The sequence below is a fragment of the Melospiza georgiana genome, chromosome 15, assembly GCF_028018845.1.
Source record: "Melospiza georgiana isolate bMelGeo1 chromosome 15, bMelGeo1.pri, whole genome shotgun sequence".
Taxonomy (NCBI): domain Eukaryota; kingdom Metazoa; phylum Chordata; class Aves; order Passeriformes; family Passerellidae; genus Melospiza; species Melospiza georgiana.
The window spans coordinates 6,461,160-6,480,746 of record NC_080444.1 but is presented as its reverse complement, the minus strand read 5'-3'; the positions used below and the strand labels follow the sequence as shown (position 1 = coordinate 6,480,746).

Here is a 19,587-nt window from a genome sequence, read left to right as displayed (position 1 = left end):
CTGTGCTTCCTGCTGTCACACCTGTGACAGCCACGCTTACAGAAACTGGGTTGTGTTTGTTTTTTCCTCTCCAGACCTATTTCGTGGAGCAAGATTTGCTGTGTGCAATGTCAAAGACTGTCCCCAAGGCCACTGCTGCATGGAAAGGCAGATGGGGAGCAGGGGCTTCCCTGCCCTGGCAGAGGTGGGGGGCAGAAAAGGGGAGGCTGAGGGGCTGGGCTCAGCACACAGAGGGAGGTGGGGGCACGCACTTGGGGCAACAGATCCCGGGGTGCCCAAGCAAGGGTTGGGGTCTCCTTGCACTCAGTCTGTCTCCACGCACACGGGGACCAACAGCCCTGGTATCCCTCCCTCTCCCCCTCCCCAGAGACTGCCCAGGACAAAACCAGAGAGACTCAGGCACACTTCAGTCCTTAAATAAATACGAAGACACCAACCACCCTCAGGCCGGGCCACGGCTGCGGCCAGCACCTGCCGGCGAGTGTGGGGTCTCCCACCACCGGGAGAGTCCCCGCTGTTCCCCACTCCTCCAGGGGCTCTGCTCTGGGCAGCTCCTGGCAAACACTGGCTCCTCTTCCACTGGCTCGGGTCTGTAGCGCTGCCAGGCCAGGCCTGGCTCCTCGTGGGGAAGGGGATGGCTGCAGGGGACTGACCCCATGCTGGCTGTCACCACGATGGCACCTTCAGTCCCTCCTTCATGATATCCTCGGGGGAAGGCGCTGCTGAGCCCCCCACGTGCAGCACATGTCCTTGCACAGGCATTGGCGGCCGGAGGAAGCTCCTGGACACACACACACGGGCACACACACACACCCTACTCCTCTTCCTCTGGTGTCGGAGCGTGGCCGGTCCTTGGCGTTAGGGCAATCCGGGACCTGCCTGTTCTGAGACACAAGAGAGGGGTGGCACAGGGTAAGCACAGCTCTTCATCCTCACACAAGCCCCACAGCAGAGATGCCAGCTGTGGCACGGTTGTTATCCCTGAGCACCAACTGCCATAACTCCATGAGCTGTTTGGGCTCAGCCTGACTTTAGGTGCTGTGGGGATGCTGGCAGGGATGCAGCAGGCACCAACCCCATGGCAAAATCATCCCCTCAGCTGATGAGAGGTGGGGGCTAAGGGAAAAAGGCCACTGCCTGGAAAGCTGTGCCCCCATCCCTCCCCCATGTGTTTAGCCAAGTGCCTCAAGTCTCAGGGTGAAGGATGAGCACCCCTGTCAGGGAGGGTCTGAGCCTTACCCAAGTCCTTGGGGACTGGTTTCACCCCAGCCACCGGTTGGGCGTTCTGGCTGCGAGCCATGGCACAGGGCGGGCGCCAGGGGTACTCAGGCTGTGGGAGGAGATGGAACAGAGACAGGGAATTACCTGCCATGTGAATCATCAGGCAGCACTCTGACCGACTGACAACGTGTGAAGAGGAAAAGGAGGGGGAGGAAAGGGGCTGAGCAGTCACATGCCACCAGCACACACTCGCTCAGCTCCCTGCTCTGGGACTCAGTGGCCCTGGAGGGCAGGGAGCCCCAGACCCGCCCACACGTCACCCTCTGCTCCCCCTCCTGCTGGCAGAGGTGGAGTCTCACCGGGGGAAAATGGTGGAAGTTCTGTCCTTGCGTGTGCTCGCCGGGCATGGCTGGTGGGTACCGGACCTGCTGCCACTCCTCATAGCCGTGGTACATGGGGGGAGCCATGGGGGGACTGTACTGGTACTGGTACATGGGGCAGGCTGGGCCCAGCGGCCCCGGGCCTGGCTCGGCGTGCAGCCTCTCTCCAGAAGCCTGCAAGGAGCCAGGACAGATGATGGGGAGATCCCAAGGGCAGCCCACCGTCACCCATCACCTGCAGCCCCCAGCCCCTCTGCCCAAGGAAGGTTTCATCCCATCCCATCCCATCCCATCCCATCCCATCCCATCCCATCCCATCCCATCCCATCCCATCCCATCCCATCCCATCCCTACCTGTTTGTGCTGTTTCAGCAGCTTCTTCAGTTTCTCCTTCTCCTCCTTCTCCCTCTGGCAATCGTCTTTGGAGGCTCGCAGCTGGGAGGAAGAGGGGTTAGTGCAGAGCCCACCCTGCCATCCCCCATCTACATGAGTTAGGGTTGCTGAGGGAATGTCTGCACCAATCTCCCCCCATCAGACCCCCAGGAGAGATGCAGAAAGAGGAGATGAAAGGAGATTCTCTGGCAGTGACAAGCAAAAAACCCCTCTGGCCTTCCTGTCCTTCAGCCTTTACTCTTAGGTATGTACAGGACTGGGGGCGAGCATTTCTGAGACACATGGGGTTGACACAGGGCTCCCAGAGTGCTGCTAGTAGCACCCAGCACTGCTCACCTGGTTGTTGGAGAGGACCAACTGCTTCTGCAGCTTTTCCAGCTGCTGCTTCAGCTCTTCCTTCTCCTCATTCATCCTCTCCCTGTCATTCCGTTCCCGTTGGAAATCTTCCTCAAAAATTTTTACCTGGCAGGAAAGAAGAATGTGGGTACACCTGGCTGAGGGCAGACACCTCCCCCAAGCAACCCCATCACTGTGCTGCCATCCTTGACTCCACCAGCCATGCCAAGCCCCTGTGGGCTGGCTCCATGGCCCATGGCTGCAGTCCTTCCAGATGAATGCCTGGAGGATGCTGAGTTGGGTCCCCAACCCCACCATCCCAGCACTGACACCTGCCCAGCTGCTGCTGGCACACAGAGCTCTTTGCTTGGAAATTCAGGACATGCATTTCCTTGTCTGTCCCCAGTGGCTCTGTGTCCTGCCCTACCTGCTGCTTGAGTAGCTCATTCTGGGTCAGCAGCTCCTGCTGTGGCAGCTTCCCTGCTGGCTCCATGGCAAAGATGGGTGGTGGAGAGGCTTGGACATTCAGAGCCTCTTCTAGTGCCTGGAAAGAAAGAGAGGGGAGCAGGGTCAGAGCAAGTTCAGTGCCCAAGATGCCACTGGAGGACCCTGGGCATGTGCCTAGCATGGGAAGTGGGTATAACTGGGCACAGACAAGAAGGACAACAGACTCTCCTTGAACCCTCCTTTCTCAGAGCCCGGAGGGATGTGGGGGACCTGATATAAGTCTCTGCTGGGCAAGAGTGGGTTATCAGGGTCAGTTTTGGATTTGAGAGAGGTGAAGAGACTGGAGAACATTAAAGACATTTTGCAGTGCACCTTGTTCAGCCTCTGGATCTCCTTTTCCTGGTATTCCCGCTGCCTGGTGACCGGAGCCAGCTGCTCCTGCAGGAACCGCATCCTCTGCTGCAGGTCCCTCACCTCCATGGCCAGCCTCTCCTTCTCTGCCTGCAGGACCCAGGGTGGGGGGAGATCAGCCAGGGCAGGGCAACAGGGCTGGCAGCTCCCTGTCACCCTTCCCAAGGGACTCACCTCCTCTGTTTCGATCCGGGACTTGGCCAGGAGCAGCTTGCGGTCAAAATCCCGTTGCTTTTGCTCCCGCTCCGACTCCAGCTCGGTCACTGCCCTGCGGGCCTCAGCCAGCTCCTGGTGTAGGTCTGTGACCTGCCAGGAGGGAGTGGGGACGTTGGCCTCGAAGGATCCATGCTGGGGGAAAGGAGGCACAGGCAGCCTCCAAATCTCCCTATACCATTTCCTCTGAGTGCCCACAGACAGCACCCAGCAGGAATGTGTCCCCCAAGCACCCAGCCCTGAGCACCCAGCAGGAATGTGCCCCCCCAAGCACCCAGCCCTGAGCACCCAGCAGGAATGTGCCCCCCAAGCACCCAGCCCTGAGCACCCAGCAGGAATGTGCCCCCCAAGCACCCAGCCCTGAGCACCCAGCCCTACCTTCTGCTCGTACTTCTGCTTCATGGAGCGGAAATGCTGATCCCATTGTTTATTCACCTCCAGCAGCTGCAGGGAGAGAGGGATGGCTGAACAGGAGCCCAAATCCTGCTATGAACCAGCTGTGGTGGTCCCCAGCAGACTCCTGTCATGAAAGCACTTTGGGGACCAGCTGGATGGAGATCCCAGCTCCAGCAGTGCTTCCCTGCAGCTCTGAAGCCCTGCCCCAGTCTCTTGGTGCCATCCCAGCCCTGTGCCCACTCTGCCCACTCCCCGCCTCCTTAGTGGTGCCTCCCTCCCAGCCTGGTCCTCACCTCCCTGCGCTGGTGCTCCAGGATCTTCACCTTCTTTTCCTTGGCCTCCAGCTCTTCTCTGCCCGGCGCCTTCTCCACCATGGCCCCGCTCTGCTGGACGCGCACGGGGGGGACCCTCAGGGCTTTTGTGGAGGCTGTGCCCAAGGCCGGCTAAACTCGAGCCAGTTCCCCTCCCACTGCCTCCCCCATCCCCTTGAGACCCTGAAAAGTCCTGCTGGTCACACTGGGACAAACTGGGGGCTGGATTAAAATGAGGCCATCTTTGCTGAAGTGTCAGCGGGCTCCCTGCCTCCTTCCCAGCCCTCTCCAAGGAGATGCTGCCTCCTCACCTGCTGCTGCTCAGCAGCCTCCCTCTTCCCACTGTCCTGGCTGCTCAGTGTCACCATCCTCCGGAGCTCCTGGTTCTCACACCTGTGGGCAGGAAGAGATGGGTCAGCAGGAAGAAGCTTCCAGGGCAGCCCTGTCCCCATCCACAGAGCCCATCCTCACCTGAGCTTCTCCAGAGCCTGGTTTCTCTGCTCCAGGTCATGCTCCAGCTTGGTGCGCAGCTCCTTGTTCTCACTGTGCAGCGTCTCACACAACGTCTGCAGGGTGAACACTGCCAGTGTGAGGACCACGGCCAGCCCTGGGCCACCCACACCTCCCACCAAGCCACGCTAAGGACACGGGTGTCCACCTCAGGGTGGGTATGAGGGGTTTGGAGGGAAAAAACACCACAAGGATAATCTGCATGAAGTGCCAGCCTTGCTCACCTGCAGGAAGGACGTTCTCTGCTCATTCTTGTGCACCTTGGAGGCCAAGCGCTTGAGCTCGGAGGCCATGTAGCCCATGCGCACAAAGACCTGGTCCTTGCTGGCCTCCTTGGCACAGCCACTCAGCGTGTTCTCCAGCTGCTGCAGCTGGGGCAGCAGGTTGGCATCCTCGCTCGGGGCCTGCTCCAAGTCCTGGGAATGGCATCAAGTGTGGTCAGAGCAGCTAAAAGAGCATTGTAAAGTTCTTCTTAGGGCAGATCAACTTCATGTCTCATGCAGGGCTGTGGTGTGGAGCTGGGCCAGCACCAAGACACTCTGCAGCACCTCTCAGCATGCTGAAAAACTGTGGCAGCTTTGTAAAGGTCTGATTCCCAGCTGCTGGGTATGGCACACCGAGTCCCTGGGTGGAGGAGCAGCTCATGGATTCCCTGTGCCCCTTGGCAGTCTGGGCAGAACACACTCTCAAATCGCTGTCAGCAGTGCTGGCATCTCCACCCTTGGTCTCCTCCACCTGAGCTATTCCCATCTGCACGAAGACTAAAAATCCCAGCTCCTGAGACTGTCCTCTCTACATAAATCCTGGTCAGTGCTGGAAGGGGTGGTGGTCTTACCCCAACTCCCATGCTCTCCTTCCACCTGTCCTACTTCTGTGCTCCCTGCTGCTGTGGCATGCCAGGCACCAGGAACCCGAGACCTTTGGCAGGTAACAGCCAAATGGGTGATGCACCAGCTTTAAACAGTGCCTGGGAAAGTCCAGGTCACACCCACCAGTGTCAGGGTGCACCCTGCCCATGGGGAGTGTCCCCAGGAGGTTTATACTCCTCTGGTGTGGTTGGTTAACTCCTCCATAGCCTAGGAGGTGCCACTGGCACACATGGACTGCTGGGAGGAGCTGGGGTTGTGCTGGCACACCTATGCCTGCTCCACTCCCAGCCCCGCTGACTCACCTGCTGCCTGTGGGAATGCCCCAGATTGCACCACAGGGGCAGCCCAGTGTGTCCTCAGCACCCTGACCCCGGAGTTTACAGCCCCAAACCTGCTGTGGGAGGGTGTGTGTGGGGCACAGCACAGCCAGCTCCTCCCACCGTGTCTGCTGGCAAGGGAGACAGTGAGGACCCAAGCTGGGAGAATCCAGGTGCGGGGACACGACTTGGACTTGGCTCAGGCACCAGCAGCTGGTGGCCAAGCAGATCCCATTCTGCTCTCCATCACCTCACAGCTGCACCCCAGGAGTGTCCAGTAAGACCCAACCCCTCCAAGAGTCTCTCTGGGCAATGAGAATAGGATGTGCAATGAGAACATGTCCTCTTACTGGTGCCAGCTGATGTTCATTGCCCTTGGGCTCCCCATCCTTTCTCCCCTCCATTTCAGCACACAAAAAACCAGAAGAGGATGGGACAATGACAGTCAGGAGGGCGTTCAGGTGGCAGCAAATGGAGCACACAGAGCTTTGGCTAGGGCAGACCCTGTCAGCAATAACAGGGCTTGGAGGCCTGGTCTTTCCACCCAGTGTGGGCACGAGCAGAACATCAGAGCATCACTGACAGCTACCTGGGCTGTCACAGCTCTTCCGTCACTGTCATGTGGCACCTGCAGACATTGGTGTCCCCATATGGCCGGGGCTGCTTCACTGACCCCTCACCCAGGCCAGTTGTGTCTGGGGAAGGATGCTTGCCCAGTTTATCCCCCCTCTGTGCTTTGCCCAAGGGCTTCCTTGACATGGGTCAGCCAGCCCTGCTGGTGCCTGCCTGGGTACAGAGCTGAAGCCCTTCACACCCTCAAACCCCTGACACTGGCTCAGCTTCCCAGCTGCCAACACCAAATCCTGCAGGGAGCAGGGCCACTCACTGCTCTCCTGCCTTCCTGGGGATGTGTGCTTGGATGGCAGCAATCTGAAACTCCTGAGGAGGATTCCTGCAAGGGGAGGCAGCCAGGTCAGAGCTCCCCAGGGAATGGCAGCCCAGGATGCCCATCACACAAAGCGAGGAACCACCAGGAGTGCAGCAGGGGAGCTGACCCCTCCTTCCAGGTTCCTCCCTGTTTCTAGAGGCTAAAGGCTTCCTCCTTTTGCTTTAATGAGATGGACAGTGCCTCACTCTGCAGCCATGCCAGCACCAGCTTCCACACTCAGCAGACTCACAGTGGGAGGTGACTTCTGTGCTTCCACGTCCGGCTGGGCACTGCCCGGGGCTGCCCGTGCAAAGCTGGGATCGGGGCCGACGGCTGTGGAGAGGGGAGAGGAGGCAGCCATGAGCCTTGTGGAGAGCAGAGCCTCCCTCCTCCCAGCCCAGGGATGCAGACAGCACACCCCTGCAAGCTCAGGCACTGATGGATGATTTCTACCCAGCCTATGGGGATGGGACAGAAACCTCCTTTTAGAAGGGAGGATGGCAGTGGTTTGATACACCACAGAAGTCATTAAAGTCTCTTGCACAGCCTTTCCCTTCCCCCAAGCTCAGGATTCTGAGCCATCAGGTTATTCCTCCCCCATGAGCCTCACATCTCCTACCTCCAGTTTCCACCAAGTCCTCCAAGGAAGATGATCCAATCAGCATTTTATTGTCCTTCACAAGGTCCTCTGCCTTCTGCCGCAGCTTGGATGCCTCGACCTGGGACTCCTCCAGAAGCTCTCCTGTTGTGGGCAACAGAAGGGTGCTCAGCCTCCTTCCCCCAGGGCCTGTCCTGCAGTACTTAAAAACCCCATCTGGCTGGAGCAGCACCCAGAATAGTCCTTCTTCATCTGGAAACAACTATTCTGGGATAAATCCAATGGCAAAGCTGGATCAGCGGCTCACTGGTGTCAGACATCCTCATGCTGACACACAGAGCACTGGTTACAGGAGGCACCACCGGGGCTCTCCTCTGCTTCCAAGAAGAGACAAATTTAAGCCTGAGTGGCAGACTTACAGGTCCAACCTCCCCACTTTGGGGTCTGCCATGAACAATGTGATCCTCCCCCGATGAGGGGGGGCTGCTGTCACACCAGTGAGTCCCTGTCCCAGGTAAGGGCATGGTGACACAACAGGAATCACGAGGCAGGTGGAAATTCGGCTGCAGAAGCAGGACTCAAAGGAGGAAGCTGGCTCACGAGACAGAAAGCAAAACTGGGGGTGGGAGTGGGGGAAGGCTGACAAGGAGAAGAAAGAGGGTGGCACAGCTCAGCTGGAACATTTCAACACTGGCATGTTCCTGCTGCCACAGGGAGCACTCAACAGCAGGTTCCTTGAGAAACACCTGGGAAAAGCCCCTGGCCCAACAGGGTTTGCAGGAGGTGGGGATTTTCATCAAAAGCAGAACTGGTCCCAGCACCCATGAACTCCAAGGAGTTGTCCTCGCTTCGGCACTTGTCTTTTCTTTCCAGCCATTTATTCCAGCATTAAACACCCCAGAAGTTCAGCAAAATTCTTGCTCTTTTTGCACTGCCATGTGAAAAAGCTCAGACATCCTGCTCAACCCTCCAGGACAGGGAGAGCTTTGCTGCTGCTGCCCCAGTGCCAAGACCCCCAGCTCCTACAAGCACCTTTCCTCAAGCAAGCAAGCCCTGGCTCTGTGGGCACAGGCTGGGCTGTCCCAAAGGCAGATCTCATCCCCCTGGCACGCAGCAGTTACCAATAGACTTGATGCCTTGCATCTTCTCCTTCAGGCGGGCGTTCTCCTCCACCAGCCGCTCCAGGGCCGTGCATCCATTCTCCTCTGAGCCCCCACCAGGGTCATAGATATGATAAGGTCCTCTCCCTTCCATGCCTGCTGTTCAGTCACCTGCCTCCCAGCCAGGCATCCCTGCAAGGCAATGGAGCACGGTGTCACCTTTCTCTATCTCCCCTGGTCACAACTCTACAGGGCTCTGGGGTGCTGTGCTGGTGCCTCACTGCCTGCCAGCCAGCCAACAAGTGAGCCAGGTGAAGGCACTTCCCCTGCAGCCCTGCTTGGGGAGAACGTGTGGGGTGACTCACGGCCATGAGAGCTGTCACACGAGCAGGCATCACCAGCAGCCCCACTTGGGGCTGGCTCTCACCCATGCAGGGCACTGCAGTCACAGAGAGATCTGCAACCTGTGGTTGCTGCATGCCAGGAGAGATGGAGATGCAGCTCAGCAGCATTCACCCACACCAGACCAAACCTGGCACTGTCACCAGGGCATGCTGCTCAACACATGGTATTTCTGGGGTGCATGAAGGCTTGTCAGGGGCTGTCTGGGGACAGGCAGTGTCTGCAACTCCAAAAGCCTTAACCAGCAGCTGGAGGGACATTTGGGCAGTATTGGGGATGAGCCCTAGGAGCCAGGCAGTGACCTACTCTGTCCTCCTGCTCAGCCAGAAAAACTGGCTGCCAGCAGCATGGTTCCTGAATTGGGCACAGGAAACATCCAGGCATGAGCCAGGCTGGGAGCAAAGCCCAAGGAGACAAAACACCCACAAGCAGGATGCTGACTGCTTTTCCAACCCCTTGCACTTGTGGGTGGCCTAAGGCTTCCCCCTTGCTGAAGTCTGGCCTGGGGACAGCTGGGCAGGATCCTGGCTGCAGGTCTCACCCATCTCCTGGGGGGATAAAGCAGCAGCTGTGAATCACAGCACAACTTATCAGACCTGTCCCCCCTGATGCCAGCTTGTCAGGACACGGAGCAGAGCAGCAGCTGAGTAGGTCCTGGTGCCAGCTGAAGCTGGGATGCTGCCTGGGGGCACAACAGGAGCACCCCAAGGGGCTCTTGTCCCAGCCAAGACAGCTGGTGAGCAGGAGAGGAGGCATTCAGAAAGGGGAAGGGGGTAGTCTGTACCCAAAACTGCCTCAGCCTCAGACTAATGCTCACACCATGAGTGATCCAGGCTGATCTCCAGTTTGGATGACCTGCCTCCCAGGGAGCGGCAGGGACTTTCCAGATGACAGCTGTCACCTGGCAGCATCCACAACTGGAACAGCAATTAATGCCTGCCTCAGCGACAGGGAATCAGCCCTGGCCTCAGCAGCTCTCTGCTTCTGGGAGGTGCACTGGTGCCTCTCATCATCCTCCTGCCATCCGTGGGTGCTGCCAAGCCCTCCATTGTCTCTGGCCCCTTGATGGGGAGCCAGTGACCCCATCCCAAGCAGCTGCAAGTGCCACTGGGAGCTGCCCAGCTGTGTGGTGTGGGGTGAGCTGAGGAGAGGCTATTCCTGGAGCCCAGAGCAGCTGACAGGAAGCTGTGGAAGAGCCAAGGCCATTTCTGAGCTGTGGCTCCCAGCGATGGCAGCACTGTCACAGCCTTAAACAGAGGGCAGGTTTGATTTAGGTATAAGGGAGAGATTCTTTACTGTGAGGGGGTGAGGCACCAGAACAGGCTGCCCAGAGCAGCTGTGGATGCCCCATCTCTGAAGTGATCAGGGCCAGGTTGGATGAGCCCAGCACGCAGCCCAGTGGGACTCTTGTGGCTGGGAAATGCCATCACCTGTGTCCACACTACCTGGCCAGCCTGGCAGAGGATGGGGACAGTGCCACAGGCTGGCTGGGGACCCCAGCCTGCTTCTCACTGCTGCCCAGTCAGCACATGCTGCTCTAGACCTGGGGCTCTGGGAGGAGCTGGGTACCAAACCCACCCTGCAGTGACCACCTTGTGGGGCATCTGCATCCTGCACCAGCATGAGCCCAGGTGTGTGTCAGGGAAGGTAGGAAGAGGATGAAGAAGAGGGAAGAGCTGCCCTCTCCTGCAGTACCATCTCCCCATGTGGCTTGGAAGCAGCCTGAAATACCAGTCCTCATTCTCTTAATGCCAGACCCCAAACCTGGAGGTTTTCTGCCTTGTCCCATAGCACAAGGGAGGTGCCTGTCCCCTGTGCACCCCTGCAGGAATCCCTCAGAGTCCAGCTGCACTGGCCACCCTGCCAAACAGCACAGCACTTACAGTGATCCCATATTCTCCCAGCTGGACGGAGCCACTGCAAGCCTCTGGTATTCCCTGTTCTCAAGATTCTATCAAGAACTTTTCTACTCAAGGTCTGTACCCTACCAGGGAGGTTGTACCAAAGGGACCACAGGAGCTGCTTTCAAACAACAGCTGCAGAGAGGAACTGGACTGTCTCCAGCTGACCCTAGCACAGACCAGCCACAAATTCACAACAAACAATAGCCAGCAAGAGGGAGGGGTTTCCACAGCATTCCAGGCCACCACTGAGAACAGGGTGGGTTTTCCTGGAGTGAAGGCACAGTCCAATTTCTGCAAGGCATTGTTGATACAGAGAGGTCACCCTGGGGTCCAGAGACCAAGTCACCAATCCCAGTCTTGGTTTGTTGTGTATTTTTTTTAAGAGTTCTGACAGGTGAGATTTACAGTGAAAAATCTCATTTCAATAAAAACACAAGTGGAGGAGAGAGAGACCATACACCAGCACCTAGCGGTGGTTAGATACGCAAAGAAAACACAACTACTACAAACTCCAGCAGAAACCACCAAACCACCAGAGAACACTTCCCTCTTCGCCAGTCAACAGTTCCTAAGGTGATCTGACAATATTTCACAGCCCTGGGGCCCGAGGGCCAGGCTCAGACCGTGGCTGCAGCTCACTGGCTCCGTGCCCAGCCGTTGTCAGAGGCTGCCAGACGGGCACCTGTGGGCGTTGCTGTTTCCATGTGGGACACCAAGACCTTTAGGTAGCAAATTTTTAAGGCAACTCAGCAAAAGTAGAGAACGAGAGTGTGAACTGGCAGAGGAGACTCATGGGCAAAGATGAAAGCAGAGTGGTGTTTAAATAGCTGTGCTGTGGCTTGGGAGTGAGCTGGAGCTGTCACTGCTGTCACCCAGAACAACAGGCAGCACTGCCACAGCCATCACTGCTCCAGCCATGCAGAAGTGGCAGAAAGATGTGATTCCTACTTTGAAATTACTCAACACTGAAGATAGCAAGGCTTAGGATGTGAAGCTTGTGCAGGAGGGGGCTGGCACTGCTGGGGGGTTGCTTTGGGCAGTGACCCCAGGTGGGGAGCAGCCTCCCAGAGCTTGGCAGCCCTTCAATTCCCATCCTACCATGGGAACCCCCTAAGGAGAAGGGGTTTTTCCTTACTTCAGTGCTCAAGATTCACAGGAAGCCTCCTCCGCAGCAGGATCACAGGAGGTGAAAGCAAATCCCTGCAGGCTGCCAGCATAATTTTCCCATGGCTGGGGCTGCTGGGTCCCCAGCCTGCCTCCTCAGAGGGAAAGCAAAAGCCACACAGACAACATGGAGTGATTTTGTTTCTTTGTTTCATCATTTTACTGGAAAACACTGTAGCCCCCAGACTGGTTTTCTTCTACACAGGGCTCCAGCAGCTTCCCAGACAAGGGAAAACCATTCCTGGACTGCTCTAATTTGCAGGAAAGCAAAAGTAGAGTTTGCTTTAGGAGGCAGCAATAATGAGACTTTTTGGGCACTGCAGTCCACAGGGCTGGGAGTAATAAAAGAAAGGAAAAGCATGCATTGCAAGGCTCAGGTCTCAAAGGGAAAGGTCTGAACCTCCACTTGCAGTGTGCTGCTCTCCAGCCAGTTTAGCAACAAAGAGAGGGTGGGAAAGGCAAAAGCCCTACCCAAAACACAGTAGGTATTAAAGATGTCCCCCAGCCAGAAATCCCACTCTTGGCTCAAAAGCCCACCTTCCAAAGAGGCCTCATGAGACAACCTGCTTCTGATGAGGCTGCTCACAAGGAAAAGAAAGCATTTCCCTGGGTCTGCCAGGTTTACAAACACAGCTGACCGCACACAGCTGCAGAGCTCCTCGGGATGGGCTCAGGCTTCAATGCAGGCAGGACATGCAGCCAGGCACGGTGGTGGTGCTCTCCTGGCAGCACGGGGTGGGGATTTATGCAAGACCCTGTCTTCTGCTGCAAAGACATCTGGCTCATCCTGCCTGCTCCACTTCTCCCTGCAGAGCTCAGCAGCATCATGGCTGCTTGTCACAGCACTCCAGAGCAGAACAAGGCACAGCCACCCCTTTCCTTGCAGCCTTCCCCTAGCTTCCAAGCTACTCCTGTCCAGCCTGGTATGCTTCAGCCAGCAACAACCAAGCTGATAGGTGATAGCAGATAGTGACACCACAAAGCTACACCAGCAAAGTGCCACCCAAAGTGCAAGAACTGCTGCTTTAAAACAAAATCTGCAATGCCACAAGAGTAGATGGTTCGGTTTCCTCCACCCACGAGAGTTTTGTACCAGCTGCTGGCAAGCAACAACCCACGGCCCTGTGCTAAATAGGTCTGCCTGGCGTAGGTCGGGCTGAAAGGGCGTCGTGGGATTTCTTGCAGAACCAGGAACGATGCCAAAGGCAGCAAAAAGCCTCTCCTGTTTTCCTCTTGCTTGCTTCACCTCACCACAGAAACAGCTCTCAAGGACGTGCCTGGTTGGAGCCTTCCTGTCTCCAGAATTCACCCCAGTGCCTGAAGTCCAGTCTCAGGAATGCTTCAGCTGACGGTGCTCTCCATGAAATGTGCACTCCAAAAGAGCTTGTGGCAGCAGAACAGCTCCCATTCCCCCAGGGGCTGGGAATAACCCACCCAAGTGATGGGAATAACCCACCCAAGCGATTGGAATAACCTGCTCAAGGGAAAGGGCTGTGTTTGACCTCTTGATACAGGGGGCAACCCGTGTGCCAGGGACACAGGCACAGGACAGCCAGATCTCTGAGGGGGTGCAGATCCCCATGAGCCCCACCTGGAGCTACTCTCACCCAAATGCAGCAGCGACAGGCAGCATCTTTTCTGTTTGGGTTTTTTGTTCTTTTGGGGTTTTTTTGGGGTTTTTTTCTCTCTGCCCTCCATGAGGGTCTTGAATGGAATTGAGGGAGGGGAAAGGGGGAGACAAGCTGTGCCTCCCTCCCAACAGAAGAGGATGCTGCCATCCCTACTCCAGCTGTTCGAACCTCTGGATCAGCATCCGCTGCGGGCACACGCGGTTGGCCCAGAGGGAAAAAGTCAAAGGGAAAGAGAAACAGCACGGACAGGGGGGTACCTGAGGCCACGGCCGCCGCGCCCCGCCGGAGGGAGCCCAGGAACCGGCCCTGCCCGGGGGGATCGCACACCGGGGGCAGCCGGGAGGCAGAGGCGTGGGCCCGGGGAAACGCCGGGGTTGTGCAAGGCGGGGCGAGGGAGGAGCGGGGCCGCCCCGGGCACCAGCACCGCCCGGGGGCCGGGGGACCCCCACCCGCACCCCCCGGGCACCGCCGGCAGCACGGACAGCCCGCCCGTCCCCCGCCCTGCCCGGCAGAGGGGAAACTGAGGCACGGCACCATTACCGCGACACCGGGCGGCTCCGGGACAATCCCCCGGGGACGGCGCGGCCCCGGCCCCCTCCCGGGCTCTCACCCCGACCACCCGAGAACCGGCAAGACACGGGCAAGGCGCAGCCCCGATCCCGGCAGCTCCCGCCGGGCCGGGCCCCTTCGCTGGGGCGGCGCGACCCCGGTGCCCGTAAGCCCCCGGTGCCCCGGGCAGGGCTCCTGTCCGCGAGGGCGGCAGGGCCCCGCAGCGCTCCGAGCTCACCTGCCGTGCGCCCCACGGCGGGGCCGCCGCCCGGATCGCGGTCGGGGTCGGATCGGGGTCGGGGGTCTCGGTCCGGGTCCCTCCGCTCCGCCACCGGCACCGGCACCGGGTCCGCCCCCGGGAAATTCCCAGCCTGACGGACAGGCGGCGCAGCCAATGGGCGCGCGGCGGCGGCTATAAAGGGGAGGGCGGGGAGCTGCTGGGGACGGTGCTCGTCATGGCGGAGTCGTCGTCTCTGTGTCGTGTGGGTTCCCTGGGGGTACACGGGGGTCCCGCCCGGCTTTTCGGGGCTCTGAAGGGCGGTGTCAGCCGGCCTGCGCCTTCTTCCTGCGGGAGGTTGCGCTGGCAGGGGAGCGGCGAGGCCGAGCCTTGCAGCGGCTCCCCCGGCTTGTGCAGACACAAAATGGCGGGGCCGGGGGGGCTCCTCGTGTACCCCCTCATGGCTGAGGGGAGGCTGTGCCGAAGCGCTCTGGTGGCCTCAGCCCCGGGAAGGAGGAGCGCGGTGCTGCCAGCTGGCCGAGGCTGGCGTTCCTCTGAGGCACAGAGAATTCCCCACTGAGCCTCCAAGTTAATGTTAAATGAGGGAATTCCACCCTCTTAAGTGTATTCCAGGGATCCTTTTCTCTGTGCTGCTGCTGCAGTTGTGCCGTGGTCGAGCACCGAAATCAGCCAGAGGAGCACCAAGCACAGGGAACATCTGGGTTCACTTTGCTCTTCGAGACTTGCTCAACAGCTACCTGATTTTCTTTGTCCTGTTGGTTTTGCCACAAGGAGAGGGTGGTAGGTTTTTATTAAATACACGTGTAAATAAAAGCAATGGACCAGGAATGAAGAAGTCTCGCTGTAAGCAGCTGTGCTGCTCTTTGCCTTTGCTCCAGACGTGTCCTCCTTAGGTGACCTGGTGCTGGGTTCATCAAGGACCTTCACTGCAGATTGAGCTGTTTCCAGCTGCCCCAGGCCTGGCTTCTTACTCAGCTATATTCACACAGCTCCACCACTTCTTGGGGATTTGATGTTTTGGGTCGAAAAAATTAAAACCCCAGAAACTCCTTTTACTGACTGGCCCTTCACTGCCAGTACAACGTCAGCCTGGTGGGTTACGAGAGCTCAGTCCTGATGGGACCCTGACGTGCTCTTTGTGCTTGTGTTTGAAGTCTCAGCTGGGAATGAGAGACTAGGACCCCACATATGCCCAACATCTTCCCTTTTGTTCCCTGAAAGCCTTGTTTTACCCCAACAAGAGGCCCAGTGCTGTTCTGTAAACCCTCAAAAACCTGTCTTCAAAGCTGAATGCAGTCCCACAGAACGAAAAAACACCTTGTCTATAAATTAATGCCTCAACCTGCATGAAATAACAAAACCCTGCTTATTTCTTTGAGGAGCAAAAGGGGTGGCTTGTTTTTACAGCACCCCAAAAGCTGCCTGCCTTCCCCTCACTCCATCACGGGAAATCTCCCACCAAAAAAATCATTGTGCTACTCACCAGCTGGGTCCTGGAGGGGCTGGGGGAGGGAGAGCCCTTCAGAGCAGGAGCTCTGTGCCTGCGATCCCCAAATGCAGGGAGGCTGGCCCAGCTGAGCTTACTTTTAGGCATGGAGAAGGGGAATTCCCCATGATGGAGGTCCCAGACAGCCTCTGTGTGGTTTTGATAGGGAGCCAGGCACCACTTAAAGGGCTCTCCTGTGCTGTTCCTCCCAGGGGCCCTTCGTGTCAGGTATTAGTCAGCAAAAAGGGGAGGGGGGGAGAGCTGTCGTAGAGGCTGTGATTCACTTTTGGACAACTGGAGAGCCTCGTTACATCATTTTCCTTGCCTGGTTTCTGGGCAACTTCACTGGGATTGCAAATGTGCTCTTCCTCAGAGAAACTGCTGCATCTGGCAAGAGGCTTTGTTGTTCCATGTGTATTTCCATCTCATCCTTGTCCCTATCTGTAGTCAGAATGGCATGCATCTTCCTGGGGGAGCAGGGAAGAGCTGGGTCTGTTGATGGAGATGCACAGGTGCTGGTTTTCCTGGGTTGCAGAGAATCCCTGGAAACCATCCGCCAGGAGAACTGGCGGTCAGAACCAAGGCTGGAGCCAGCTGGTGCTGGAATAAACACCAAAGCTTTAAATGTTTCTATTTTATAGAGGCTGATTCCAGCTTCCCCAGCTCCTTGCCAGCAGGTAGAGTTGTACCTGGCAGGGTGTTTGGTTTACACTTGCCAGGTGTGAACTGCAAGGCCTGAAGAAGGTTCGGCTTTAGTCCATCTGGTTTGGGTGGCAGGAGAGTGAGTGCTGGGCAGGAGGGTGAGGAGCTGTGGGTCTGGGGTCTGCCTGCACCTGGGAACCTGTGGATGGCACAGCCTCACTCGATGTATCTCCACCTCTCTAGCCAGCTGCTCTTTGTGTTTTTACCTGAGGTTGCCAGCTCAGGCTGGCCCAAACACCAGCATGAATTTCACTATGAAAATGAAAGGCTTTTGGTCCTGCTGGTCCTTCCTCGTTCCTTCGGTCCCACCATGCTCCCAGGGGAGAAGACTCCCCTGATGGCAGCTGTGGTTTATGAGCACGCCTGTGTGGCTGTGAGGGTGTGTTCACAGCTGACACGTTGACACACTAGGGTTTTTTTTTTTTGGTACAGAGATTCAGCACCTTCAGTTGCAGCTCACTGATGTGAACATGCCCTGATTGCTGCTGTGCTGTGGGAAACAGGCTGAGAAGGAGCACAGGCTGCAGATGGGGGTGGTAGAACTCCCCTCTCCTCAGGTCCTGCTTGTCTCAGATCAAGCCTGGCTTCCTTCAAGTTGATCCCACTCTGAAGTGAGCAGGGTGGGCCCAGTGATGTGAATTCAAAGTGGCATTGGCCCAACAGCTCTTATTGCTCAGAAACCCCCCTGCCCTCTGCTGCTGGGCAAACAGAGCTCACTTGAACCCTGATGGGGCGATGGGGCCAGCCAGGACCTGGCTGTGCCTGGAGCTGGTCCCATATCTGGAGCAAGGCAGGAGCAGAGCAGGCAGGGGGTGCAGCTGGTTTGGCACAGCATTCCAGGGCCACTCAGGCCTCAGCTGTGCCGATGGATCTCTCTCAGATCAGCAGCTGGGGGCTGCTGTTTGTGCAGTGCTGGTGGGATGTGTCCCAGTGCTCCGGCAGCGAAAGGAAGCAGGAGGCCGACAGTGACGCTGTGAGAGCAGGGAGGAAGCTCTGGCTGCAGGAGGGGATTTCCAGAACATTGTGATCTGCTGCTTATGCAAATCAGAAACTCAAATTAACCTGGCAGGATGGGAGGGCTCTGGGATGGAGGGCAAGGGAGAGGCAGGGGAGGGAGCCTGGGATAGTTGGCTGCTGGGAGGGCAGAAGGGACTGTGGAAAGGATCAAGATAGGAGAGAGGGGAGGTATTGGGGAACATTCCTCCTCCACCAACATTACTGCTCCTCTGCAGTACCCTGCCTTCATGGGGGGCTGGATCACACCCTGGCTTTCCAGGGATACTGCACTGCTTTACCTTCTCACTGAATGAGGGCTCTCTTCTTCCTCTGCCTCTGGCATGTGAGGCCAGACTCAGTGTCACCCATTTCATAGGAGATCAGCACCTCCTGCCATCCTCTCCCTCCTTCACAGTCAGCAGGATGGGCTGTGGTGGGACCTGGTGCAGTCGCATAGTGTCGCCAAAAACTGTGGGAACCAGGTGTGGGATTGCTCAGAGGATTTCCTTGCATGACTTAAGCTTTGAATAATTTGGAATCTCATTGTACGAAACCAGCAATAGGCACAGAGGGGATTTTCCCCTCTTCCTCTCTCCCCAGGCTGTGTCTCATCCAGTTGCAATACCTGAGAACAGGGCTCAGCAGCAGTCATCATGTCCTGTAGAGCTGCTCCAGAGATATGGGAACAATCCTGGGGAGCTCAGCTGTTTGTCCAGTCCCAGCTCTCCACCTCCCAAGGCTGAAGGCTGAGTTTCTCCCTTCAGAGGGCAGGTGGGACAGAAGGGGCTCACATTGTTCTAAGGATTTAGGCCAGCATCCCATGTGCCTCTGTGGCTCCTCCTCTCCCGGGGCTGGCAGCAAAGAGGATCTTTAGTGGCTGACTCAGAGCAGAGGTCCGGCCCTCTCTGAGCAGCAAACATGGGCTCGTGGGGTTTTCTGGATGTTGCAACCTGTGAAATCTGGCCTTGGCTTTGCCTGGAAGCGAGCCCTTGCCCCCGACATTGCTGGGCAATGCGCAAAGTGTAAATCCCAGGCTCTTCCCTGCAGTACCCCTGAAAGCTAAAGCGTGGATGGCCAGCATGGACCTGCCTCCAGCCCTTACCCTGCTCACAGCCTTGCTGATTTTTCCCCCTTCCTTTCCTAGCCTTCTTTGAAATGCTCACCTCCTTGTTGATCTCAGAGGTTAGGCATGAGATTTGTACTGATTGCTCTCAGATTGGGTGGGTTGGAGCCAGAGCAGGGAGCAGAGGTGTTCATGAATAGTGGTGTTATGAAGTCTGTTTCCTCTGGAGACTGGGGTGCTGCAGGGATAGGGATGAAGCTGCTTTATGAGTGAGTCCCAGAGGCCATGCTAGTGCTTCCCAATATCCTATCACCCTCCCGGCATTGCCTTAGGATAGGCAGCTCTGTTGAACTCAGGCCAGTTTGTGGTTCTTTGTAGGGCAGACCCAACCCCAGCATGGGGCAGGTGCTGAAATAACCTGTGCTCAAATGGGATATTGACTGTGCTGAGTATTTGCAGCAATTAAAATACCACCAGCTGTTTTCTGCTCCAGCTGAAACAGCAGGTGCTGCAGGAGATGGATTACTATGGCACTGGGGCAAGACAAAGGATTTTTGTCTGCAGGATTTTTCCAGAAGAGGGAGTTGTTCAAGGAGGAAGCCCCACCTCACTGTCCCTTCTTGTGCCCAGACATTGTGTGACTCTGCTATCTTGTCTGCATTGTAGGAGCAGCCTGCAGCAGGCACCAGGGAAATTCCTGCCTTTGGGAACAGTGTGCTTTGATCAGCCAGTCCTCCTGGTGGTGGCATCACCCTGAGCTGGGCGGGGGACTAGCCCTGAGGAGCTGACTTGCAGTCCTGTGCCACATCCACACTGTGGGTGGTGAATGGCCCTGTCCATTGGTGTACAGCAATTGTGGTACAGCCAGAAAATTCACTGATAAATAGTGTATTTCCCAGGAGTGTTTACTCCTGAGAACATCCCCCCTGTACAAACCCCTCGAGTGTGTTTTGGCACCAAGGATGAAGCAGATGGTCGCTCACGTATCATGGCCCCGTGCTAACACTGAGCAGGGTTCCCCC

General features: G+C 57.3%; 1 protein-coding gene across 4 annotated transcripts; it reads right to left on the bottom strand.

The window, feature by feature from the left end:
• Window positions 1-400: 400 nt before the first annotated feature.
• Window positions 401-14,409, bottom strand: TNIP1 (TNFAIP3 interacting protein 1). Of its 4 annotated transcripts, none has more exons than XM_058034681.1 (17): window positions 14,319-14,409; window positions 8,452-8,622; window positions 7,352-7,474; window positions 6,983-7,065; window positions 4,843-5,034; window positions 4,580-4,674; window positions 4,420-4,501; window positions 4,091-4,183; window positions 3,780-3,845; window positions 3,363-3,494; window positions 3,150-3,278; window positions 2,758-2,874; window positions 2,331-2,456; window positions 1,956-2,036; window positions 1,581-1,775; window positions 1,240-1,330; window positions 401-884 (listed from the first exon to the last, which is right to left on the bottom strand). In XM_058034681.1, exons 2-17 carry the CDS (start codon window positions 8,582-8,584, stop codon window positions 859-861), a joined length of 1,764 nt encoding a protein of 587 aa, XP_057890664.1. In that variant the 5' UTR covers window positions 8,585-8,622; window positions 14,319-14,409; the 3' UTR covers window positions 401-858. The 4 variants fall into 4 exon arrangements, with proteins under 4 accessions (XP_057890664.1, XP_057890662.1, XP_057890663.1 ...); XM_058034679.1 differs by having other exon boundaries at window positions 401-879; XM_058034680.1 differs by having other exon boundaries at window positions 401-879; window positions 4,091-4,180.
• Window positions 14,410-19,587: the final 5,178 nt, after the last annotated feature.